At 48.3% G+C, this 27,361-nt stretch overlaps 1 protein-coding gene across 2 annotated transcripts; it reads left to right on the top strand.

The window, feature by feature from the left end:
• The first annotated feature begins 1,084 nt into the window (after window positions 1-1,084).
• On the top strand, window positions 1,085-13,338 carry LOC139234782 (max dimerization protein 1-like). Of its 2 annotated transcripts, none has more exons than XM_070865473.1 (4): window positions 1,085-1,271; window positions 1,934-2,027; window positions 8,123-8,152; window positions 13,232-13,338. In XM_070865473.1, exons 1-4 carry the CDS (start codon window positions 1,199-1,201, stop codon window positions 13,323-13,325), a joined length of 291 nt encoding a protein of 96 aa, XP_070721574.1. In that variant the 5' UTR covers window positions 1,085-1,198; the 3' UTR covers window positions 13,326-13,338. The 2 variants fall into 2 exon arrangements, with proteins under 2 accessions (XP_070721574.1, XP_070721575.1); XM_070865474.1 differs by lacking the exon at window positions 13,232-13,338 and adding an exon at window positions 8,541-8,611.
• The last annotated feature ends 14,023 nt before the right edge of the window (window positions 13,339-27,361 follow it).

Raw genomic sequence — 27,361 nt, 5'->3', positions numbered from 1 at the left:
ACGGGCAGTGTGAGGGCGAGGGGCGGGCAGTATGAGGGGGAGAGGGGCGGGCAGTGTGAGAGGGGAGAGGGGCGGGCAGTGTGAGAGGGGCGATGGATGGGCAGTGTGAGCGGGGAGAGGGGCGATGGACGGGCAGTGTGAGAGGGGCAATGGATGGGCAGTGTGAGGGCGAGGGGTGGGCAGTGTGAGGGGGCGAGGGGTGGGCAGTGTGAGAGGCGCGAGGGGCGGGCAGTGTGAGCGGGGAGAGGGGCGATGGGTGGGCATTGTATAATGGGTGAGGGGCAATCAGTGTACGATGGGCAATGAATGAGGGGCGATGGGCGGGCAGTGTGAGGGGCAAGGGGCGATGGATGGGCATTGTGAGAGGGGCAAGGGGTGGGCAGTGTACGATGGGCGAGCGGCGATGGGCGGGCAGTGTATAATGGATGAGGGGCAATCAGTGTACGATGGGCGATGAACGAGGGGCGAGGGGCAGGCAGTGTATGATGGGCGATGGCGGCCGTGTGCGATGGGTGGACAGTGGGTGAGGGGCGGGCAGTGTGCGCTGGGCGATGGCGGGCCGTGTACGATGGCCGATGGTGTACGATGGGCGATGGTGGGCAGTGGGCGATGGGTGAGTGGCCTCCCTCCCTCCTGTGCTGCCTCTGGGTCCAGGTGAGCCGCGATGTTGGGTGAGGCTGCGCACTGGGCATGTGTTCCACGCCACACGCAGGTCTGGAGGCTGGTAAAGCAGGCGACTCCTGATTGGCCGGGAGTCGCATTACATCACCGCGGCCGTGCCTATCAGAATCCTCCCGCATGACGTCAGGCAGTCGGAGGCGCATCCAAGCGTGTTGCACGAATGACGGGCAGCTCCCCCGGCCAATGGTGCGCGGAGAGGCTGGCAGTGGAGGGGCGGGATCAGAACTGACCAATGGGAGTCGGAGGCGGGCCCGTGCGCGCTTGTTGTTGAAAAAGATCTGGAGGGGCGGGTGACGTATAGAGTGATGGGCGGCGCGAGTGGCCAATGGCAAGGGAGAGGAGGCGGGCCGGCGGGGCGGGGTGACCAATGGGCGGGCGGAGGCCGGTCCTGGCAGCAGGGTAGGTTGTGTCGGCCGCTGTGCGTTGATCCGTCCGGCCAGGTAAACACACGCAGTGGGCGGAGGGAGCGGGGCCCGGAGCGGAGCGGGAGTGCAGCACCGCCACTCTCTCCCTCACCATGACCACCGTGCAGCTCATCAACATCGAGCGGCTGATCGAGGCCGCGCACTACCTGGACAGGCGGGAGCGAGGTAAACAATCCCCGGGGCTGGCGGTACGGGGGGCACAGGGGGTGAGGGGGGCATGGGGAGGAGATGAGGGGCATGGGGGGTGTGTGAGAGGGGCCACGGGGGGTGTGTGAGAGGGGCCACGGGGTGAGGGGAGGTGTGAGGGGAGGTATGGGTGAGGGGAGGCACGGGGTGAGGTGGGCGTGAGAGGGGGCACGGAGGGGTGAGGGGGTCTGGGGGGTGTGTGAGAGGGGCCACGGGGGTGTGTGAGAGGGGGCACGGGTGAGGAGTGGAATGGGGGGGGGGGTGAGAGGGGGTACGAGGTGAGGAGGTGGGTGAGAGGGGCCACGGGGGTGTGTGAGGGGCCACGGGGTGAGGGGAGGTATGGGGGGGAGGTGAGTGGGGCGTGAGAGGGGGCACGGGGGGTGAGGGGAACATGGGGGGGGGCATGGGGGGTGTGTGAGAGGGGGCATGGGGGGGTGAGGGTATGGGGGTGTGTGAGAGGGGGCACGGGGGGGTTGAGGGGGGCACGGGGGGGTGTGTTTGAGAGGCACGGGGGGGTGAGGAGGCATGGGGGGTAAGGGGGCTGGTTGTGAGGTATCGGGGGGAGCGAGGGGACTGGGTGGGTGAGGTGCCATGGCTCTCTATCTGCTTACTGATTTTCTCTCTCTTTCCCTCACACACAGAGGCTGATCACGGGTATGCATCCCTGCTGCCCTACAGAAGCGAGGAGTCTGGCAGCAAAAGGAAAAGCAAAAGCAAGAAGAATGCGGGGAACAGGTAAGGACTGGATCAGGGCTGGGGAATTGGGGGTCACTGTGATAATGCACGCTCTTCTCCCTCTCCCACCTGTACTCACTCCCCTTCCCAACCCCCGGACCCCCCTCTCCCACCCTCCTCATATCCCCTCTTTCCCCACTACCCCCAACCCATTCCCCCCTCCCGCACCCACCTCTCGTCCCCCGCACTCCCCTCTCGTTTCCCCCAAGACCCACTGTCCCCCCCTGACCTCAGGTTCCAAGACTAGCACCCCCCCCCCCCGTTCCCTCAGATTCCACAGTAACTCTTCCTCCTCAGGATCCACAGCAATCTCCCCCGACCCACATGTCCTCGGCATCCCATATTAATCCCTCCACCTTTCCTCAGGAACCCAGCGTAACCTGCCTCTGCCCTCAGAATCCCATAATAAGTCCTGCTACTTGCCCTCAATATCCTGGGATTAAGACCATTCTCTTGTATTGGTGTGGGGATTAATTTAATAATGATGCCATTGCCCTGGGATTAACGCTGAATGAAGCTTGTTCTGTGCTTGGTTTAAACCCAGTTTGGCTCTGCCACTATCCTGGGATTAAGTCTGCGGTGTATTTTTCTTCACCCACTCCCAATCCCAGGCTGAAGTGTTGAAGTGAAGGGTGAGCTGGGCTAGGGCTGGAATCTCCTTTCACACCGACCATTGACAGCAATACCCACCACACTGTGTTTGTAAACAAGTCGACGAAATACAGAACGAAAACAAAATGGTAGATTTTAGGAAGCTGGTGTATTAAAATGACATCGCAAGCCTTTATTGTTCCAGCTGTTTGTTTGATCTTTATCCAACTCTTGTGTTTTCACCATTTAAATTGAATTAGCTTCATTGACTTTCTCTTCAAATGATGTGTACTTGATTATTGTAAATAAAAAGTGAATGTGAGATTTAGTCTGACAAGTGCACAAATCCTTTGCAAAATAACATTGAGTTTTGCTCCCCGATCCCGCCCCTGATCATTTGTGTTTGATCCATGGACACCTCCTGATCTCAAAAGAAAAAAATGAATTAAAATTCACTAATGCCTCGAAAGGAGGGATTTCTAATATGAATTCGATCGCTTGAACAATATTTGTATGTTTATTTTTGTTGCGTGTAATGCCATGTTGGTAATCTGACCAGTTTGATGTTTAATGGCCCTTTCACTTTCAATCGTCAGTTTTTTTTTTTAAGTACTAGCACTGCATTGCTAAAACCGATCCAACTTACTCTTGCCAAACTCTGAGTACAGAGTGAAGGATCAGGACTGTGTTGAGTAGAAGGATTTGTTATTTTTGGTTATAAGTTCAGAGCTCAAGTTCATTTTGGGTTTATGTTTAAGGGATAGAGCGAGCTCATTTTTTTAAACACAAGAGCAATTCACCTCCTCTGTGTTTCACTAAATCCGTGAACAAACTCTGAGAGAAAATGCGATTTTCCACCACAACCTTAACAAATCAGCCCTCGACTTTGGACACCGAGGGGGGCTGGAGAGTTGCCTTTATTTTCCTTCTTGTCAGGAAACAACTCTGTTCTTTGACCAAGTCCTGCTCACTCATCATCCTGTGCTCGCTGCCCCGAGTCCTAACTCGCACTAACTCCCACTCACCCATCACCCCCTGTGTTCGCTGCCCCACGTCCTAACTCACACCAAGTCCCGCTCACCCATCACCCCCTGTGCTCGCTGCCCCTTGTCCTAACTCGCACCAAATCCCGCTCACCCATCACCCCTGTGCTCGCTGTCTCGTGTCCTAACTCGCACCGAGTCCCGCTCACCCATCACCCCTGTGCTCGCTGACCCATGTCCTAATTCGCACCCAGTCCCACTTGCCCATCACCCCTGTGCTCGCTGTCCTAACTCGCATCAAGTCCGGCTCACCAATTACCCTTGTGCTCGCTACCCCATGTCCTAACTTGCACCAAGTCCCGCTTTTCCATCACCCCCTGTGCTCACTGCCCCATGTCCTACCTCGCACCCAGTCCCGCTCACCCATCACCCCCTGTGCTCGCTGACCTACATTGGCTCCCGGTTAAGCAACGCCACGATTTCAAAATTCTCATCCTTGCTTACAAATCCCTCCATGGCCTTGCCCCTCCATATCGCTGTAATTTCCTTCAGCCTCACAACCCCCCGAGATGTCTGCGCTCCTCAAATTCTGCCCTCTTGAGCATCTCTGAATATAATCGCTCAACCTTCTGTTGCCTCGGCCCCAAGCTCTGGAACACCCTGTCTAAACCTCTCCGCCTCTCTATCCTCCTTTAAGACGCTTCTTAAAACCTACCTCTTTGACCAAGCTTTTGATCATCTGCCCTAATCTCCTCTTATGTGGCTTGGTGTCAAATTTATCTGTTTTGTCTTATAACACTGCTGTGAAGCGCCTTGGGACGTTTCACTACATTAAAGGCACATCTAAATAAACGTCGTCGTTGTTCTCACTTTGTGGAGAGGGAGGCCCTTTGTCAGGGGCACAGTACATGGGAGCCAACAAGCGACTTTTCCCTCAGAGTGGATATGAAATGTGGAGCTGTGTAGCGGCATCCTCACAAATGAAAATTGCCTCGCCTTTTTGGAAAAACAGTAATTACCTCAACGGCTGCAAGTCCCAACACATTCATTCCATCTTTGGTTGCAGTTACAGTGCACTTATTGCAAACCACGTGAGTTGGCCTCCTGGTTGGGGGTCTCACGCCCGGGGTTTTGGTGCTCTCAGTTGCTATTTCAGTTTTACTGCTGGCTTTGCGTGAATGTGCACCCACTTGTTTCAGTAAAACTGCTATCGTTGTGCTGAAGCTGCAGCGTTTACTTCGCTGAGGGGGAAAAGTTTGTCCTCTCTAGTTTATTTTGGTGGCTTTGGCAACATGCCAACCAGAGTTGAATGGCAAATTGTTCTTTCAAGTTTTGTTGCTGTATTCTGTGCATTCCAGGATCATTGGGAAGGATTGCTTTTGTATTGGTGTGGCTTGCTGGTGTTCAGTGAATCTGCATGGAAGGTTTATCCCCAGCAAGTTGTGCACGCTGACAAGGTTGAATATAGAGCATCAAACGTTTAAGGAACTGGTTGTTTTGCAACTGGAAACGAGCATTTGACAGAATGCAGCATGTTCCTCTGCTATTTAAAGTTGATTTTAAACCACCAGTTTTCTCTCCAGTCCATTGAGAAGGCCAGCGCCCCAGCCAAATTCCTCAATACATAGAATCATAGAATGGTTACAGCACGGAAGGTCATTCAGCCCGTCTCTCAGCTAGTCCCGACTCTCAGCTAGTCCCACTCCCCCGCCCTTTCCCCGTAGCCCTGCTAATGTTTTTCCTTCAGGTACTTATCCATCTCCCTTTTGAAAGGTAAAATTGAATCTGCCTCCACCACCCTTTCAGGCAGCGCATTCCAGATCCTAACCACTCGCTGCGTAAAAAGGTTTATTCTTACATCGCCTTTGGTTCTTTTGCCAGTCACCTTAAATCTGTGTCCTCTGGTTCTCGGCCCTTCCGCCAATGGGAACAGTTTCTCTCTCTCTCTCTACCCTGTCCGGACCCCTCATGATTTTGAACACCTCGATCAAATCTCCTCTCAACCTTCTCTGCTCCAAGGAGAACAACCCCAGCTTCTCCAGTCTATCCACGTAACTGAAGTCCCTCATCCCTGGAATCACTCTCGTAAATCTATCTGTGCCTTCACAGCTTTCCTAAATTGCGGTGCCCAGAATTGGACACAATCCTCCAGTTGGGGCCGAACCTGTGTTTTGTAAAGGTTTATCATAACTTCCACACTTTTGTGCCTCTCTTTATGAAGCCCAGTATCCCGTAAGCTTTTTTTAACCGCTTTCTCAACCTGCCGTGCCACCTTCAACGATTAGTGCACCCAATGATCTCAGAAAATGCTGGCAATCTCAGCGGATCAGGCAACATCTGTGGAGAGAAAGAGAGTTAACTTTTCAGGTCTGTGACCCTTCTCCAGCGACCCGAAACGTTAACTCTGTTTCTCTCCACAGATGCTGCCTGACCCGCTGAGATTTCCAGCATTTTCTGTTTTTATTCCCGATCCGGAGTATGTTGCTTTTGTACCACTCGGTCTCTCTGTTCGTGCACCCCACTTGGGATTGTATGTGAATGTGAATAGAAATGTATTGGCTAGTAAAACCCAGCAGTGTAGATTGTCATCATCATAGGCAGTCTCTCGAGTTCGAGGAAGACTTGCTTCCACTCTTAAAAATGAGTTTTTAGGTGACTGAACAGTTCAATACGGGAATTACAGTCCCTGCCACAGATGGGACAGATAGTCGTTGAGGGAAGGGGTGGGTGGGGAGCCTGGTTTGCCGCACGCTCTTTCCGCTGCCTGCGCTTGGCGATGAGACTCGAGGTACTCAGCGCCCTCCCGGATGCTCTTCCTCCACTTAGGGCGGTCTTTGGCCAGGGACTTCCAGGTGTCGGTGGGGATGTTACATTTTACCACGGAGGCTTTGAGGGTGTCCTTGTAACGTTTCCTCTGCCCACCTGGGGCTCGCTTGCCATGTAGGAGTTCCGAGTAGAGCGCTTGCTTTGGGAGTCTCGTGTCAGGCATGCGGACAATGTGGCCCGTCCAGCGGAGCTGGTCGAGTGTGGTCAGTGCTTCAATGCTGGGGATGTTGGCCTGGTCGAGGATGTCTGTCCTCCCAGGGGATTTGCAGGATCTTGCGGAGACATCGTTGGTGGTGTTTCTCCAGCGAGCAGCCTAGTGGCAGAGTTTAGGTGCAGCCTGTGAATCACGATACAGCTTCTTGTCACTATAGTGTTGCCGTTTCAGTAGGACACTGCGATTTGTGCTATAATTCTGTGATTTGAATATGTGGAGTGCAGACATTCTGCCATTAATATCGTTCAACGTTTTCTTTTATGAATCTAATTCTGGTGTTAAGACCGTCAGTTTTCTGCTACAAGTTTCACATTCTTGGATTTTATTAGGGACAACCAGCAAATGGTGCTTCCGCCCTTAGAAGACCATTCGATCCAGGGTACGGCTGGCTCCCTGGGCAAGCCAGCTTGTGACGCTGAAAAGACCATTCCTATTATTACAATGACAAAGTTGCCAAAATGCCAGTAATGGTTTTATTATTTTAATACTAAAACAAAAACAAAGTATCCAAATTAAGAATTGAATTATTAACGGCAGATACAGTTGAAAACCATGAGGTATGGCAGCTGTTTTCCCCGGGCTGGGAAGTCTAGAACAAAGGGGTCACAGTCTCCGGATACGGGGTAGGAAATTTAGGACTGAGATGAGGAGAAATGTTTTCACACAGAGGGTGGTGAACCTGTGGAATTCTCTACCACAGAAGGCTGTGGGGGGAGGGGGGGGGCCAAGTTACTGAATATATTTAAGTGGGAGATAGATAGATTTCTAGAAACAAAAGGCATCAAGGGGTATGGGGGAAAGTGCGAAAATCTGGTATTGAGGTAGAGGATCAGCCATGATATTGAATGGCAGTGCAGACTTGAAGGGCCAAATGGCCTAATACTGCTCCTATTTTCGATGTTTCTGTGCTTCATATTGTGTAAGATTCTGAGGGAGCTTGACAGGGTAGGTGCAGAGAGGATGTTTCCCCTCGTGGGGGAATCTAGAACTAGGGGGCATAGTTTCAGAAGAAGGGGTCGCCCATTTAAAACAGACACGAGGAGGAATTTCTTCTCGGAGGGTGGTGAATCTGTGGAATTCTCTGCCCCAGAGAGCTGTGAAGGCTGGGTCTTTGAATACATTTAGAGTGGAGATAGACAGATTTTTGAACGATAAGGGAGTCGAGGGTTATGGCGAGCGGGCGGGGAAGTGCAGTTGAGGCCAAGATCAGATCAGCCATGGTCTTATTGGTGGGGCAGGCTCGAGGGGCCAAATGGCCGACTCCTGCTCCGATTTCTTACATTGATCATTTCTCAATCCAAATGGCTTGGTGTGAGGTGACTGAAAAAAAATGGGATCTTCTGCAACACAACTTTCAATCTGTGGATTGGGTAGCAGCCTATTTCGAACATACGCCAGTGTAATGGATCGCATTTAGCTGTAAATTGCCATTTATTCTTTTAACTTGAACGGTTTGTAATGCTTGTTTAATTTTGTTCCAGATCAACACACAATGAAATGGAAAAAAACAGGTAGGCTGATTGAAGATTATGTGATGAGTTGAATGGTTAATGTGTAACTGTGGTTAGTTTAACATTCTGCAATAAATACTTCCACACTGTGAGCTCCTCATCAACGCTCGATTATTTCCCGTTGAATGTATGGTGATTAAGTGAAGTCTTTAGTATTTCCTGAGCCTAATTATGCATCATTGATGGTAAGCACACTGGGAACGGCTGCTTGTATAACCATGAACTACCCCCTGAATTTTTTTTTTAAACTTTGATTTAAAATCAAGAATTTAATATTAGGTTTCAGATGTCTGTCAGAAGTTCTTTTTCTGGCTTGTGGTGTCATCTGAGCCCCTTAATCAAATCACAGCCTTGCAGATTCTCTCATGCAACTGTACTTCACCATTAGATCAAAAGAAAGACTTGGATTTATCTGGCGCCGTTCATGACCGCAGGATGTCCCAAAGCGTTTCACAGCCAATGAAATACTTTTGAAGTGTAGTCGCTGTTATAGGAAACGCGGCAGCCAATTTGCGCTCAGCAAGCTCCCACAATCAGCAATGTGATAATGACCAGTTAGTCTCTTTTAGTGATGTTGGTTGAGGAATAAATATTAGCCAGAACACCGGGGAGAACTACCCTGCTCTTCTTCGAAACTATTGCACAGTATTCTTTAAAAATAAATTGCAACTATGATAATTAGAATATCATTCATCAAGTCAGTAGAAATGTTGATGTACTTGAAAGATAACTGAGTATATAATGTGTAAACGTATCTAATCTGATGATAAATATGTATAACAATAATAAAAAGCCTGTGGTCCATCCAGTTCGCCTTCTACCACTCTGGTAGTTAGATAACACGATGATGGAGTTGTGGACTGATAGACTGAATGCTGCAATCAGTTAGATCAGATTTTTTTTTAAATTAAGTTGATGTTAGTTCTCAAACACAGAACACTATAATTGGATATGATCCTGCACTGATGTGATTGATGCATCTTTTACTAGTCAAGTCAAATTGAATCCTCTCTTGTCGGAGATCTAATGATGAGGGATTGGGAAGGCCGTGTTCTGAACAGAGAGACACATCTCCAACAAAGCAATGTGGGGCCGATATTTCCCCCCGGTCGAAATGGAGCGCACCTACCGATACAAATTATTTCTCTCTCTCTCCCTCTCTCTTCCCTGTCCAAGGGCCGGAGAGTCGAGCAAAATTGAGGTCTTAAAAGTTTTTTTTTTTCCGGGCGGTGCTTGGGGCAGAAGTAAGTTGGTCGGGAGAGGGGCGGAATGTGGGCGGGCGGTCAGCACAGCGACAATTTCCCACGCGGGGAGGAAAGGGGTTGGCAAGTGCCCGGCGGGGCGACAACGCGGCCGGGGTGGTAGTGGCCACAAAAATAAAGGAGGGCAATTTCTCAAATGTCGGCACCTCTGCCCCGACTGAGCGGCAGGCAGTTTTGGTCCTTGTGTAAATAGGTGGACTGAAGCCAAGGAATTCACTTCCCTAAATACTCCTTTTGCAGCTCACCACTTGCACATTTCAGACTGGTTACTCCATTGTTTTGGGACACCATGCTAGATTTTGCTCCAGCTGAGATGCTGGTAATGTTGTGTCTGAGGTGTGCATGGGATGTGTGAACTGCAGGCTGCGTGTAGATCGTGTGCTGTTTTCAGTAGCAGGTGCTACTGGTGGTGATCGAGGTGATGTCACTGTATAACTAGGAGCGTTGGGCGACATATGTCACCAAAATATTGGCCCAAAATTTGCTGGAGCAAGGCACCTCGCGCTGTCCCCTGTTCCCCTCGCCCTTCAGTGGGGCACCTGGGACCTTGGCGAATGACAGGCCCCAACAGTCTATCTCTTTACCAATGAGATTTGAGGATTGAGAAAGAAACAGAGGAACGATGGAGAAGGAAATGGGATGAATTAAAGTCCAATCAGGAACAGAAAGAGAAATAGAGAAGGAAAGAAAGATTGGATTAAGAGAAAGAAAACATAGAAACATAGAAAATAGGTGCAGGAGTAGGCCATTCGGCCCTTCGAGCCTGCACCACCATTCAATATGATTATTGCTGATCATGCAACTTCAGTACTCCATTCCTGTTTTCTCTCCATATCCCTTGATCCCTTTAGCAGTAACGGCCACAAAGAGACCAAAAGGAAAAGTAAGCTTTTAAAAAATCTCGAACAATTTGTTAGCTGTAGGAATTGTTCCTTTTCAAGGCCGGAGAGGTTGATTGGCACTGCATTAACAATTATCTCGTTATTAAAAGGCTACTTGAGTGCCTTTCTGCGGCAAGTTTAATTCAAGTTTAATGTCCAAATCCAGCAACAACTTAAAAATGACAGGTGTAATGTATTTGCTTCATGGGTTCTTTGCCTAAGAATTCATAGCGACACATTGCTGTTAAGAACTAGTTGGTTTATTAGCAAAAAGGTTTCACAATCACGTGACATATTACTAGTTCATCCAACAGGCTCACAACTACCTGCCTCATCGTGGATCCCTCGAACCCAACTGGCTGGGGTTTTATTGAGTCTTGTGAACATCACGTGATTGGCTAAGCCACTCCCAACTCAACAGCTATACAAACCTGTGTGCATACTCACAGGGTCACACATTACAACAGGGAGGTTGAGGGCGAGCTGTCGTTGTTTGAGAAGCTAACGGCAAATTGTCCGGCATTTTGTGGCCATTCGCAAGTAGCAGGGTATCTCTTCGTCGCCATCAGCTGTGGACAATTTGCGCAGTAATAACGGGGAGTGCATTAAAGTCGCTGTTATTTTGTCAGCAAATTCTGGGCCATTGATTTCCCTGCAGCAGAAATAGGGCAAGTGTTTTTTAATACCTTCTAAATGGACAGTATTGACCTCCAAAGATTGAGGGTTCTCACTGCGATTTAACTGTTTTAACTCCAATATAATTCAGTCCAGTGAAACACCGCAGTAACGTCAAAGCTGTGGGTAATAGATCAGCAGGTGCAGTATTAACGCACCATTTCATCCAGTAATTCGGCACTTCCAGACAACGTAAACTAAAGCTCATTAGATGTACATTTCTATCAACATAATGGACAAAAATCACCTGTACCTGCAGTAAAGCATCAGATATTTTCTACACGAATCACACAACGTTAACATGCAGGGTACAGCAAGCAATTAGGAAAGTAAATGGTATGTTAGCCTTTATTACAAAGGGATAGGCGTATACGAGTAAAGATGTCTTGCTACAGTTGTATAGGGCCTTGGTGAGGCCACACCTGGAATACTGTATACAGTTCTGGTCTCTTACCTAAGGAAAGATATACTTGTCTTAGAGAGAATGCATTGAAGGTTCACCAGACTGATGAGGGAATTGTCCTATGGAGAGAGATTGAGTAGAATGTGCTCAAATTCTCTGGAGTTTAGAAGAATGAGGTGATCTCATTGAAACATATAACATTCTTAGAGGGCTTGACAGGGTAGATGCTGAGAGACTGTTTCTCCTGGCTAGAGAGTCTAGAACTAGGTGTCATAGTCTCAGGATAAGGGGTTGGCCATTTAAGACAGAGATGAGGAGAAATATCTTCATTCAGGGGGTGGTGAAGCTTTGGAATTCTCTGCCCCGGAGAGCTGTGGAGGCTCGGTCGTTGAGTATATTCAAGACCGAGATTGATAGATTTTTTTGGATAGTGAGGGAATCCAGGGTTAGTGCGGGAAGGTAGAGTTGAGGTGGAAGATCAGCCATGATCTTATTAAATGGCAGAGCAGGCTTAAAGGGCTGAATGGCCTACTCCTGCTCCTATTTCTTATGTTTGTGTGTGTGTGTAAATGCACTGTTTGGTGTGGTATTAACCATACAGAGCCATTGTTGGGGTATATATCAGTTTGTTTTGCTCCCTCTCTCCCTGTCCTTGTCTCCTACCCCAAGACCAATGGCCCCAATCCATCTTCTCCCTGCCCATCGAGCTCTCCCTTGATGTTCTGTACTCTTTCCCCCGCCCCGTCCACAGACCCTCCTTGATTCCTGGCTGGAGAAATACCACCGACAATGTCTTCGCAAGATCCTGCAAATCCCCTGGGAGGACAGACGCACCAACATTAGCGTCCTCAATCAGGCCAACATCCCCAGCATTGGAGCAATGACCACACTTGATCAGCTCCGCTGGGCAGGCCACATTGTCCGCATGCCAGACACGAGACTCTCAAAGCAAACGCTTTACCCTGAACTCCTTCAAGGCAAATGAGCCAAAGGTGGGCAGAGGAAGCATTACAAGGACACCCTCAAAGCCTCTCTGATAAAGTGCAACATCCCCACTGACACTGGGAGTCCCTGGCCAAAGACCACCCTAAGTGGAGGAACTGCATCCAGGAGGGCGCTGAGCACCTCGAGTCTCAGCGCCGAGAGCATGCAGAAATCAAGCGCAGGCAGCGGACAGAGCGTGCGGCAAATCTGTCCCACCCTCCCTGACATAAGAACATAAGAAATAGGAACAGGATTAGGCCATACGGCCCTCGAGCCTGCTCCGCCATTTAATAAGATCATGGCTGATCTGATTATGGATTCAGTTCCACTTCCCTGCCCGCTCCCCATAACCCCTTATCCCCTTATTGGTTAAGAAACTGTCTATTTCTGTCTTAAATATATTCAATGTCCCAGCTTCCACAGCTCTCTGAGGCAGCGAATTCCACAGATTTACAAACCTCTGAGAGAAGAAATTTCTCCTCCTCCCTGTTTTGAATGGGCGGCCCCTTATTCTAAGATCATGCCCTCTAGTTCTAGTCTTCCCCCATCAGTGGCAACATCCTCTCTGCATCCACCTTGTCAAGCCCCCTCATAATCTTATACATTTGGATAAGATCACCTCTCCTTCTTCTGAATTCCAATGAGTAGAGGCCCAACCTACTCAACCTTTCCTCATAAGTCAACCCCCCCCGGAATCAACCAAGTGAACCTTCTCTGAACTGCCTCCAAAGCAAGTATATCCTTTCGTAAAAATGGAAACCAAAACTGCACGCAGTATTCCAGGTGTGGCCTCACCAATACCTTATATAGCTGTAACAAGACATCCCTGCTTTTATACTCTACCCTCCATGACTATCTGTCTCACCTGTGACAGGGTCTGTGGCTCTCGTATTGGACTGTTCAGCCATCTAAGGACTCGCTTTAAGAGTGGAAGCAAGTCTTCCTCGATTCCGAGGGACTGCCAGTGATGACCCGTAGGCTCCCGAGGTATGCACTACGAAGGGAGAAATGCTCCTTATTACTAACCACTTGACTGCTGCTGTTGTGTGTATCAGGATTGGCTGGCTGTAATCATTATCATCATAGGCGGTTCCTCGAACGAGGATGACTTGCTTCCACGAGTTCACAGATGTTTTGATGAAGGACCCGATGTTCCAGTCCTGAACTCCAATTGAGAGGGTGGAAACATAGAAAATAGGTGCAGGAGTAGGCCATTTTGCCCTTCGAGCCTGCACCACCATTCAATACGATCATGCCTGATCATGCAACTTCAGTAACCCATTGCTGCCTTCTCTCCATACCCCCTGATCCCTTTAGACGTAAAGGCTACATCTAACTCCCTTTTGAATATATCTAACGAACTGGCACCAACAGGGAATTCCACAGGTTAACAACTCGTGAGTGAAGAAGTTTCTCCTCATCTCGGTCCTAAATGGCTTACCCCTTTTCCTTAGATGCCTGTAAGTGAATTGTCTTAACGTGTGGTGACCGTTGCACACCAGCCACCACACGGGCTTGACAGAGCTAGGCCTTTATCCAGTGGGGTTAACCAAGACGACTGGAGACCTGCTCTGCTGCACGGACCCAGCGCGCACACATTGCAGTGTGGGCTGGCTCATGCTGCCCCTGGGCCCTCGGCTCTTCTGGGCCCCGTACCCTCCTCTGTCACACCTCCGCCACGATCTCTCGCCGCTACTCCGCCATAAACATACACCGTATCTCGCCGCTCATCCGCCCCGATCTTCCCACTCCTCTTTACCTGGGCCCTGCCGATGTTCCTGTCCACGCTCCAGGGTTTTGATGATGTCGCCCATCTCAAAATCGTCGCGTACTTGGAGCAGCTCGTGCTGGAGGTTGAAGTGGTACACCGCACCAGCTCTTATACTTGCTGACCTGCGGAGCTGTTCTCTCGCAGGTTGGGGGGGCCACGAATGCCCAGTAGCTGAATAGCCTGATGTCACACACTGTCTGGCCACTTGTGGCAGCTACTGGAGGATGACTCGTGGAACTGTGTCCGACCAAGTCTTCACGTGTGATGGGGACAAAATTGGCTTTTAATCCAAAATATGGTCCGAGCAACTGGCTTCACTGTTTGTGCCTTGGGCATGCAAGGGTTAATATTGAAATGTTAGCACATTTGTGGAAACATTCTTCCACACTTGATAATTTCTGTAGCTAGCCTTTCCAAATTCTCCCCTCCCTAGAGGGTATGCACTTTCCAATCTGCCACATGCCTTCAAATTCCAGGATCAGATGGACGCACTGCTCCGACTATTGAGCCACTGCTGATTGTGGTTCGTTGCCAGGAACAGCACAGTGGACACTTCCCGTGTCTGGTCATCATTCCTCAGTGAAAAGATGCATTTCATATCCGCTCTGTGCCTGCTCATAGAAACATGAGGAAAATGAGTAATTCAGCAAAGAGGGGATTGAAACTGCATCCATGCAGTCTGATTTGTTGGAATCATCATCATAGGCAGTCCCTCGGAATCGAGGAAGACTTGCTTCCATTCTAAAAATGAGTTATTCGGTGGCTGAACAGTCCAATACGAGAACCACAGCCCTGCCACAGGTGGGACATATAGTCGTTGAAGGAAAGGGGTGGGTGGGACTGGTTTGCCGCACGCTCCTTCCACTGCCTGTGTTTGATTTCTGCATGCTCTCGGCGACGAGACTCAAGGTACTCAGCGCCCTCCCGATGCACTTCCTCCACTTAGGGCGGTCTTTGGCCAGAGACTCCCAGGTGTCAGTGGGGATGTTGCACTTTTTCAGGGAGGCTTTGAGGGTGTTCTCGTAACGTTTCCGCTGTCCACCTTTGGCTCATTTGCCGTGAAGGAGTTCCGAGTAGAGCGCTTGCTTTGGAAATCTTGTGTCCGGCATGCGAACGATGTGGCCCGCCCAGCGGAGCTGATCAAGTGTGGTTAGTGCTTCAATGCTGGGGATGTTGGTGCATCTGTCCTCCCAGGGGATTTGTAGGATCTTGCGGAGAAGTCGTTGGTAGTATTTCTCCACCATTTCTATTTGTTGGAATACTTACCACTGAATTGCTTCCTCTGATCCTCCATTCTGAAATGTCAGTTTGGACAAAAAGTGTTAAATGGTTTTCAAACTCTCTTCAAAGCAGAATTTTATCTCCCACTTTATTTTTGAAAACAATGTACTTGTGAAGCTTGCTTTGGTGTCTCAAGAACTGGGCGTCTGCCACACTATGGTGTTAAATCTTAGCCTGGGGACTAATAAGAAAGCAAGACTACATTAAGAACGTAAGAAATAGGAGCAGGAGTAGACCATTTGGCCCTTCGAGCCTGCTCTGCCATTTAATAAGACCATGGCCGATCTGACCTTGGCCTCAGCTCCACCTCCCTGCCCACTCCCCATAACCCTTGACTCCCTTATCATTCAAAAATCTGTCTATCTCCATTTTAAACATATTCAATGACCCAGCCTCCACAGCTCTCTGGGGCAGAGAATTCCAAAGATTCATAACCCTCTGAGAGAAGAAATTCCTCCTCATTTCCATTTTAAATGTGCGACCCTTTATTCTGAAACTATGCCCCCTAGTTCTAGGTTCCCCCACGAGGGGAAACACCCTCTCTGCATCTACCCTGTCAAGCTCCCTCAGAATCTTATACATTTCAATAAGATCACCTCTCATTCTTCTAAACTCCAATTAAGAAACCCTTTCCACAGTGCGGGCATTTCAATCAAGTGCCACCATCCGGGCCATGTTATAATTTCAGGAACATGCTGTGTGCATGGCTTCTACGCTTTGCGTTCCAGTTGGCTTTTTTTGTTGCTTTCCCTCTCTCTCCCTTCAGTCATCCCAGGATGAGCCGCCCCCAGTTCTCCACCATTCACAGCTTGGGCTGGCTGCCTCTGCATCCCTGTCCCCAGGAATCCGATCGTCATCCTCTCCCCAAGTATTTGAGTAAATATGACAAGCCAAAGCCGATTCCTTTCATCAGAAAAACACCTTGCTGTCGGGCTGTGGTGATCTAGTCGGCCCCTCCTCTTGTTTTGTATGCGTACAGCATGCTAGGAATTTGCATGAAAGTGAGAGGACAGGAGCTTGGGGGAAATATTTGATCAGATAATGTGTGCGTGTCGAGTTGCTATCCCTTTACATGTATTTAACTATACTGATGGTTTCTGGTCAGTGATTAGCAGTTCCAGTATGTTGCTGTTGTTTGCACCACAGAGGGAGAGGGTTTAAAAAAGAACTTGATTCTCAAGTATTTAAAGAATTAGCAACAATTTGCGCACAACTTGAGGAACCTGTTCCACCTGGAGCTCTCAGAATGTTAGCAGCCTATTGCCTGGTGATGGAGGCCACAGTGCGGCTGCTCCGGCAACGTGTTTTGTCAGTAGTATCTGATCACTCCAACCGCAGTTTGTTTCGTCCCATGGACCGAAAACTTGTCTTCAACATTTTCCCAAGTTGAGTTGAGTGTTCTTTGGCAGTTGAAATGTATGGCTTTTCATGTGATGGAGTGGTACAGAGGCACATTGTCAGGGAGTGAGGGGAGCACAGGTTGCCCTCTCCCCACACACACACACACCCCTTTTCCTCCCCACGCCATGCTGCACTCGGAGGGAATTTGCAGGCAGCCTGCAAGATATCGGAAGCTTTGGCCTGGATACCTCACTTAGATATTGACGTTTGATTTGCCTTGCTGCTACCACACAAAAGAAGAAGTATAATCATTATTAGAAAGATGAGGCCCAAAATCTTCTATCTACAAACACAGCATTAAGTCAGACATAAAAAGTCGCATTTTATGTTGGGCTTTGAATCTTCCATCAGTACCGAAAGCAATCTATGTGACTAGCACGGTGCCCTGGTTGAACCTGCTGCATTGCGAAGTAGTGTACATTGAGCAATGTACATTGCAGCAGAAACATATCCGGTGGCTTGTCCGATAATTCACTTGCGTACTCTTTTCAGCTCGTACTGGATGGACTGTTCAATTGCCACAGCATCTTTAGTCCTTTGTTGTTCCCATTGAACTTTTTCAACTGCACAAGTTATATGGAAGCTTTGGCCCAGTTTGATGCATATCATTAGAGGAAAAGAATATTATTGTTCAACAGTTCAAATCCACACACTGTATAGTAATGTCTCTCAGATAACCCTTATTGCTGCATTTTGCCATTTTGAGACAGCCTGGGAGCAGACATATTTGTGCTAAGTCCGTTCCTGCAGTTCCTGTCGTGGGGAGTTCCTCCTCCCAGTGGAGCCCAAAACAGGGAGGTGGGAGAGAGTTACCGTACCACGCCTGTTGGCTATGCCTAGAGCAATATTGTCTGCCCACCGTATCGAACGTGGATACAGTGGGAAGATTTAGCACGATTAAAAATGTACAAAATAGCATCCACTAGCTCCTTGACCAAAGGTCTACTTTGAAAATTTTTTTCACATTTTTGTTAAATGTGAGTTTAAAACGGCCGTTTGTTTTTTTGGTCTCTCTGGACATGCACCAGCTGCAGGAGCAACTTTCCCCAAGGCCTTGGCTAACGTTGCCCTGAACTGGCTGCAAGGAGGCTCCCGAGTGACCGGTGGGGGGTGGGTGGGGGGGGGGGGGAGTTTGCATTCCAGTTTCCCACAGAGTTTGGCGATGTTTCAGGTCGGAGTGGTGTAAAATGAAGAATGCAATGCAGACTTGCATTGCGTTCACTTGTCTCGGTTACTATTGTGAGACGGCACGGACATGAGGAAACGTATCTGCAAAGGATCAGGCTTCAGATTACAGGCTGCAGCTTTCTGAATGAGATAATGCGAGTTAATCCCCCACTTTCTGCAGGTGGAAGGATCCAGGCTGTGGCGGTGGTGCATGCGTGGGACAGATCTTGCGGGTTTAATGGGGGATATAGGTTAAGGAATAAATGGTCAGAATCTTGAGAGGACAGCTGAGCTGACGGCAAACCTTGTGCTTATCTGTTTCCTGCAATGGGTTTTGGAAATGCAGTTTTTGGCGGAGACAGGAGGCCCATCCACTTTATTCCGCGTGACCAGTACTGTGCTTACACTTCTGCTGGCGTGGATTTTTTATAGTGCTACATGGATGGTGAATGCAACATGTAGAGATGTATACAAAAGCAAAATACCGCGGGTGGATGCTGGAATCTGAAATAAAAACAGAAAATGCTGGAGAGCTCAGCGGGTCAGGCAGCAGCTGTGGAGAGAGAAACCGAGTTAACGTTTCAGGTCGATGACCCTTCGTCAGAGATGTGTTGTAGCTGACGGTGCCCATTGTATCATCATCATCATCATAGGGATCGAGAAAGACTTGCTTCCACTCTTAGCATGAGTTCTTAGGTGGCTGAACAGTCCAATACGAGAACCGCAGTCATTCCCGGGCAACGATCGCAGTGTGGCGTTCCGGTCTATCACTGTTGGTGTCCTCCCTGAAGGTCCTGACATTCCAGGTCCCGAACTTCATGTTAACGGAGTGGAAGATGTCTGTGCGTGAGTTCTTTTAACGTGGGGTGGCCGTTGCATGTCTGTTCACCTCTGTTTCTGTTATCCCTGTATCTCTCGCCACAGATGCTGCTTGACCTGCTGAGTATTTCCAGCATTTTCTGTTATGGTTTCAGATTTCCAGCATCCGTCAGCAGTATTTTGCTTTTGTAAAGTTGCAGGATGCTGAAACCCGCCCCCCCCCCCCCCCACCCACCACCACAGCCATTGGACTCTCTTATTTTGCGAAGTGTCCATTCATTTATCAGTGATAAAATGGGGGCTCACTGGTGGTTTGGTATCTGATTGAAGTTCTCATCCAGTTGACTCGCATGTTCGCAACCTAGGCATCAGATTTGACCCGATCTCTGTAATCTCTTTCAGCCTCACAAACCCTCCCCCCCACCCCCACCCCCCCCCCCCGCGAGATGGCTGCACTCCTCAAACTCTGCCCTCTAGAGCATCTCTGATTATAATCGCTTAGATATGGCCCTTATGGCTAAAGGGATCAAGGGGTATGGAGAGAAGGCAGAAATGGGGTACTGAAGTTGCACGATCAGCCATGATCATATTGAATGGTGGTGCAGGCTCGAAGGGCCGAATGGCCTACTCCTGCACCTATTTTCTATGTTTCTATATTTCAACCGTTGGTGGCTGTGCCTTCTGTTGCCTAGGCCCTAAGCTCTGGAATTCCCTCCCTAAACCTCCCCGCCTCTCTTCTCTTTCCTCCTTTAAGACGCTCCTCTTTGCTCTTGGTCATCTGCTGTACTTTCTTCTTATCTGGCTTGGTGTCCCATTTACTTGTTTTGTTTTATAACACTGCGGAGAAGCGCCTTGGGACATTTCACTACGTTAAAGGCGCTATATAAATACAAGTTGTTGTATGTAGCACAGCCCAGTGATTATTGCTCGGGACATTTCCATGCTGCCCTTGTGGGTACGAGGGTCAACGTAACTTGTGTATGTTTGCCTACATCTGCCTGACATCTTGGTTAAAATGGTAATTGGTGATCTCTGCACCCACCTCTAGCACATAAATGTTGCCTGTGGTTTTTTTTTCTTGTCCCTTATTAAAATACTAATTTATTTTGGATTGTTTATTTTCTGCGGAGTAACAGCAATGATGCCGGCACACTGCACCGTTCCCTGAGCTGTTTGGTCCATGGCCGCCACACATCGCTAATGCTGTTGGGTTAGAATTTCACCTCGTGCCTCCTTAATGGATGGCCGCTCATGTTTAGATGGAATTGCTACTGACATTTAGTTTTGCCTACAACCAGTCCATTCCTACTGATTTCAATGCTAAACTAATTCTGTACTTGGCAAAGGCGCTGTTATTGATGTTCAAGAACCATTGGGGCCTTGTTTAAGTGGGTAGAGAAGAAAGCAAGTCGTGTCTGTCCGATTCACTGTGCGTGAGGCCTTTTAGCAGATTTCATGAAGCAGAATGGATGGTACAGCTTGATGAAGTCTGAATTTGAAAACACATCATGCTAATCCCGGAAATTTTCCTCATAATGTTATGGTGTTGGTGGTGCTGTAAAAGTTTAATATTTTGATGTTTCAAATAACAGTGTTTATATTTGATGTCTCCAAGATAAGAGGAGACTAATCAATGTCCTGTTTCTGACTGCTCCATTTTTAATCGGGGCAGAGGAACGGTGAGAGATCGGGACCCAGGAGAGGCGAGGGCCCAGGGGCAGCACGGGCCAGCCCACACTGCGATCTATGGATAGTAGGAGCATGCGTGCAGTAGAGCTTGGTCTCCAGTCGTCTTGGTTAACCCTTGCCACTGGATCAAGACCTAGCTCTGTCAAGCCCGTGTGGTGGCTGGTGTGCAACGGCCACCCCACATTAAAAGAATCCATGCACAGGCATCTTCCACCCTTCAGTATGTAGTTCTGAACCTAGAATGTCAGGTCCCTCATTGAAACACCTGTGAACTCATCCCTTTTTGGTGTGGAAGCAAGTCATCCTCGATACAAGGGACCGTCTAATACTATACTACTAAATGTTGAGAGTGGGAGTGAGTGAACACTCAGAGCTCTGTGCATTGTGCTGTAAATATTCAGAATGAAATCTGCATTTTTTCCCTTGGCCCTTGCAAGCAGACACACGATGGGTATAATTCCATGCATTTCGGCACTCTACCATGCCTAGCCCAAGTCCTATTCATCCCGTTTGAGTATTGAGTGCTTTATCCGGCATTGGAAGCAGACAATCTTGGTACTGTACTCTCCTGACATTCCCACACACCCACTTGGAGTTGGGGGTTTCTCTAAAGCTATCAGGAGCAAGACTTTGGCCTATTTGACGGGGGGTGGGGAGTGGCATTCCTTCATTCCCACCTTCTCGCCTACCCATTGGCACTGAGACCACTTGTCGTGCCCTATTAGTAGCCTCGCACAGCCCAGCGAATCGAGCACAGGCCAACAATCAAACTTGGCACTATCCTGGCCTGAATAGATCACCCACTCACTGGGCAAACTCGTCAACCATGGGGGAACCTCTTGACATTCTTCCAAGTATTTTGGTGGAACAGGGAGTACTGTCCAATCCTCAGCGGGCGCTCTATTGAGGGGTGACTGGATGTGACTGCTTCGCTTTATGTAAAGGCAGATATTGACACAACCCTGCATTAACAAATAAATAAGTCAAACGGACACACAGAGCATTCATGTTTCCATAAACCTTTAATGTTACTGACTTCCTGCATAATATAAGTTGTCTGTTTGTGACCACCATTGCTCAGTTTAATGAATGGATGTTGACCCGGTCCCATTGCGCTGTCACACTGTCATTCAGCACACTCTCTCTTTCAAGAAGTCAGGCATTTGATACCATTAATGGGTTGGGTGCTTTGGCTGCCATTTTCGCTTTAAATGATGGCTGTTGAGAAACCGAGTTATATCTGAAGGAAATGTAGAATGATGCGGAATTGGGGCTTAAATCTGAACATGGCCACCTCAAACACCAGTGCAACACATAAAGCTTTGAGACGTCATAGCGAACTGAGCAATTTATGCAGTTGGAAAGAAAGTGTAATGCAAATGCTGGAGATATACTGGAAATACGTTGTTGGTCCATGAGCGTGTGACGGAACTAAAACCAGACAATCATCAAAATATAGAAATTTACCGCGCAGAAGGAGGCCATTTCGGCCCATCGTGTCCGCGCCGGCCGACCAACAGTTTGGATATAGATCCTTCATCTAAACCTCGGAAAGGTTAACTCTGGGTTTTTCTCCTTTCAGAATCGGAAGGAATTTCTCAGTTTGTTGTCTGTTGGCGTGTTTTCTATGAGTCATTTTAAAAACGGGCTATTTTGTAATAAAGTAATAAAGGGCCTTGTGCGATTCAAATGATTGTGTCTGGTCCGACTGTGTGCAAACAGCCCCGACAACCCACTGCAACAAGAACTTGCACTTCTTGAGTACCTTTAACATCATCAACGAATGTTTATCGTAAAATATCATTTCACGGTCTCTCCACCTCCTTGTGTGACTTATTTATCTTCCTTCTTCAAGCTTTACACTGTGTGTTTGATATGTTTTACTGCACAGTGTTATGCAACTTTTATCCACGCAGTCAGTGTGACGTGAAGCTTTTTTAAGGTTCTGCCAGAATCTGTTGAACCCTGAATGAAACATTTATTTTAAAACGTTGTTCCTCTGAAAGCCTCTCTGCTTTATCTGTGATGGCCAACAGAGCGTCCAGGAAACCTACTTATTGCCGCTCTTCAACTGATCCCTCGGATTGTTGTGGGAAAGAACATCACAATAAAGAGCTGGGGAAAGATCCCCTCGCTGTGGCCTTGGCCCATGTCACCAGTGCCGAGGTTTGTAGACCGAGACTTGAGTCTTAATATCTGGTTCACTGAGTTATTGTGCTGCAGCAACACACCATGTAATGGGTGCACATTTGATTTGCTCTTTTGCTAATGGTTCCCTTCAGTCAGACTGAAGTGGAGTTGGAACCTTGGTTGATACAATAAAACTAACCGGGTTGTCAGCAGATAGGCAGAGTAGTAACCTTGATCATTAATGGGCAATAACTCCGAGCACCTGCATACCTTTCTATATGGTGTGAGCAAGATACATTCCTGTTGTTCCAGTCACGTTGAAACAGGTGATATGGTGACTACATGGTGGTTACAGCATGGTTGGTGGTGGCACGAAGGTCTGATTAGATTAGGGTAATATCATTTTTGTTTTGTTAAAGGGAGTTGCACCTTCAGATCTGAGCAAACACAGGCTAATTAAGAAATTGTATCGTGCTAGCAAATTCTGAGAGTAGTGACATCTGGGAGGAGGTACTGTTTGTCTAAAGGCTATAAAGTGCCAGGTATAACCCTATTACCCATTTTTTTAAATCACAAAATGTTTACAATAGTATAAACAAAATAGATATATTTTTGCTTTCTGCGATTCTATTTCGTTGTGTTGCGTGTGCCCATGATACTTTATGGAACTCACTGCCTGAAAGGGTGGTAGAGGCAGGAATCCTCATCACATTTAAAAAGTACTTGGATGTGCGCTTGAAGTGCCGTAACCTGCAGGGCTACGGACATAGAGCTGGAAAGTGGGATTAGGCTGGACAGCTCTTTGTCGGCCGGCGTGGACACGATGGGCCAAAATAGCCCCCTTCCGTGCTGTAAATTTCTATGATTCTATGATCTGTTTTGGGTGACGTGGAGGGGCCAAGAATTATATAAAGCCTCGAACCTTAGAGAGAGTCTTCACAAAGCCTATAAACCACAACGATTTCTGGACGGTGTGACAGCACATTGTGGTATCCGCAGAAGGTTTTAGATTTTTCTATCGAGACAGCGGTGATGTGCAGTCATTGTTGAAGTTTTTCCAATTTGTGCTGCTTTCTTTCGAAGACTCATTAGGAAAAATGTAATTTTAATTTAATTTTAATCCAGGGTGGCAGGCATAGAAACTGCAGTGGAGTTTCTATGCCTGCCACTCTGGAATCGTTACAAAAGCTGACTAGCAGGCGACTGAAAAACCGGCATGAAATCAGGCATCCGACAGGTAGTTACAACTGACAGTTTGTTGTCGGGAGTAAGAAGCAAAGATACGGTGCTTGGAGGGAAATGGGAGTGACGGCACCTTTGGCATGCACCTGTCACAGAACCAGGCCAGCATTGGCAGAGGCCTACGGGTAAATTATCTGAATCTTATGGCCAAGGTGACGAGAACCCAGAAGAAGGTCCAACAAATCTGCCATTATTTTAAACCTTGCAGTATAAGATGGCTGTTTCTCTATGCGGTACCAACAATAATACTAAGAATCAAGACATGTAATTCTCTGCTCAACGTCTGGTTGATAATTAGAAATGAGTGTTTTTTGCCAAGCTTGCACAGGGAGAAATGTGTGGCCAATAAATATGTTTCAGCTGCCAGGGCAAAGAGAAATACTGTGTGAATCACACAGCGCAAATAGGCAAGAGTGCCGGCTGATGCAATGCTTGGGTTTCACCCGAACCCTTGTAAAAAGCCAGTCAGCAAGGCGACTAACTTTCAGTTTCCCTTTCGGTGTTTGCCTGGTATGTTTGTTATATTGCTGAACACCCACTCCAAACTCTGCTTGGCTGCACTTCACGCAGCATTAGGTAGAATGTTGCTGAACAGGGTCGTAAAAAATATTTATATCTCTGAGGAGTTTAGTACGTAGCGCAGGCCAAGTTTTCTGCTACGTTCCCTCCATTTGAGGGGCCTCCCCTTGTCCGAAATTATTCACCGTGCATGTATCACTGCTCTCGTACACAGCTGAGGGAAATCTTTAATCGCTAGACAAAGAACATTTTCATTTCCGTGTGTATGTTTTGTTCTGCAAAGTGGCCATGACTGGTATTTACGTTTTGGAAATAGGCCCTCCAGATGTACAGTTGGGAGTTATCCATTAAAGTATATGAGTTTTTTTAAATTAAAGCGCCCCTAATTGCCATCAATCCTCCCTATCCAGAGCAGTGGTTCTCAAGTTATTTTGGTTGACGGACCCCTTTTCAAATGGATTAGTAATCACCGCGACCGCCCGCCCCATCTAAATTATAATACTATAACCCCCTCGCACATTTAAGTTTCGGAATGTAAAGTTCACCTGTGTCCTGTTATAGGGACCTGCGTGACATTTTTCCAGGGCTGTCCGGTATAGTGAGCATTGATGATGTGGAAGGTAACCCTACAGGTTCAGCAACGAGCCTGTCACATACGTCACCATGTGACACCTCCCTGATCTTCCTGCCGTGGCTCCTACTGGGCCCAAGGGCACGATTTCCGGGGCAACCTGCCAGTGCCCACCTACTCACGGCACAGCTGCCGAGTGTTTCAGGGCTTCTCCCCCCCCCCTCCCCTCTCCCCCCCCCCCTCCCCTCTCCCCCCCCTCGCTGCGCTTTACCGGCCGGTCTGCGCGGACCCCAGTTTGAGAGCCACAGGATTATTCTTCCATTATCCAAATACATGGGGGGGCGGAAGGGGACTGTCGCATCCAATTAGCAAATTGCAACGGCAAGTGTTCTGATTGACCTTGGGCAGTGCTACATTTACCAGAAATTGGCAGATAAAGGCACTTGTGCTAACTGGGCTTGTGGGCTAGCCCTCGGGGATGATTTTTGACACTGGACTCGAGAATGTCATCTGGTGCAGCCTAAAAACTTGGACACCTTCCTTGTCACCCTCCCCTTTCCTGTCCTGCCCCCCCCCCCCCCACCACCCCTCCTCCAACCAGCTATCAGTCTCCTCCTCGTCTTCCCTCCCCCACCCCCCTTTGTCTGTCTGTCTCTCTCTCTCTCTCTCTCTCCCTTGCTTCTGATCTTGTTCCCCAACCCCTCTGGTTTCGCTCTTCTTCCCCCTCCTTTAATTCTCTCTCCGTTACATCCCTCCGTCAGTCGCTCACCCCAATCTCTCTGTCTTTCTCCCACTACCTCTCTGTTTCTTTCTCTCATCTCTGTCCGCCCCCTTCCTCTTTTCCCTGTATCTCACTATGTTTTGTCCTGGTGTCTGCTCCCATCTCTCCTTTCCCCCAATCTCTCCCACACTCCTCTCCCCCAGTCCATGTCAGTCTCTCCTTTTCGTGTCTCCATTCCTTTCCTTCCCCCCTCCCCACTGGTCCTGATTTCTTTTCCCCTCCTTGTGTCTCCTATCTATCTATCTATCTATCTATCTATCTATCTATCTATCTATCTATCTATCTATCTATCTATCTATCTATCTATCTATCTATCTATCTATCTCTCTCTACCCTCTCTCTCCCTCTCTCTCTCTCTACCCTCTCTCTCTCTCTCTCTCTACCTCTCTCTCTACCCTATCTCTCTCTCTCTCTCTCTCTACCCTATCTCTCTACCCTATCTCTCTCTCAACCCTATCTCTCTCTCTCTCTACCCTATCTCTCTCTCTCTCTCTCTCTCAACCCTATCTCTCTCTCTCTCTCAACCCTATCTCTCTCTCTCTCTCTACCCTATCTCTCTCTCTCTCTACCCTATCTCTCTCTCTCTACCCTATCTCTCTCTCTCTACCCTATCTCTCTCTCTCTCTACCCTATCTCTCTCTCTCTCTACCCTATCTCTCTCTCAACCCTATCTCTCTCTCTCTCTACCCTATCTCTCTCTCTCTCAACTCTATCTCTCTCTCTCAACTCTATCTCTCGCTCTCTACCTGCTCTCTCTCTACCCTATCTCTCTCTCTCTCTCTCTCTACCCTATCTCTCTACCCTATCTCTCTCTCTCTCTCTACCCTATCTCTCTCTCTCTCTCTCTCTCTACTCTCTCATCTCTCTCTCTCTCTACCCTATCTCTCTCTCTTTACCCTATCTCTCTCTCTTTACCCTATCTCTCTCTCAACTCTATCTCTCTCTCTCAACTCTATCTCTCGCTCTCTACCTGCTCTCTCTCTACCCTATCTCTCGCTCTCTACCCTATCTCTCGCTCTCTCTCTACCCTATCTCTCTCTCTCTCTCTCTCTACCCTATCTCTCTCTCTCTACCCTATCTCTCTCTCTCTACCCTATCTCTCTACCCTATCTCTCTCTCTCTCTCTCTCTCTGCCCTATCTCTCTCTGCCCTATCTCTCTCTGCCCTATCTCTCTCTGCCCTATCTCTCTCTACCCTATCTCTCTCTCTCTCTACCCTATCTCTCTCTCTCTACCCTATCTCTCTCTCTCTACCCTATCTCTCTCTCTCTCTACCCTATCTCTCTCTCTCTCTCTACCCTATCTCTCTCTCTCTCTCTACCCTATCTCTATCTCTCTCTCTCTCTCTCTCTCTCTCTACCCTATCTTTCTCTCTCTCTCTCTCTCTCTCTACCCTATATATCTCTACCTTATCTCTCTCTCTCTCTCTACCCTATCTCTCTCTCTCTCTCTCTCTCTCTCTCTCTCTCTCTCTCTCTCTCTCTACCCTATCTCTCTCTCTCTACCCTATCTCTCTCTCTCTACCCTCTCTCTCTCTCTCTCTACCCTATCTCTCTCTCTCTCTCTACCCTATCTCTCTCTCTCTCTCTCTCTCTCTACCCTATCTCTCTCTCTCTCTCTCTCTCTCTCTCTCT

Source organism: Pristiophorus japonicus, chromosome 22, assembly GCF_044704955.1.
Source record: "Pristiophorus japonicus isolate sPriJap1 chromosome 22, sPriJap1.hap1, whole genome shotgun sequence".
Classification (NCBI taxonomy): Eukaryota; Metazoa; Chordata; class Chondrichthyes; family Pristiophoridae; genus Pristiophorus; species Pristiophorus japonicus.
The sequence above is the reverse complement of the archived record's forward strand: the minus strand, read 5'-3'. Positions and strand labels throughout refer to the sequence as shown.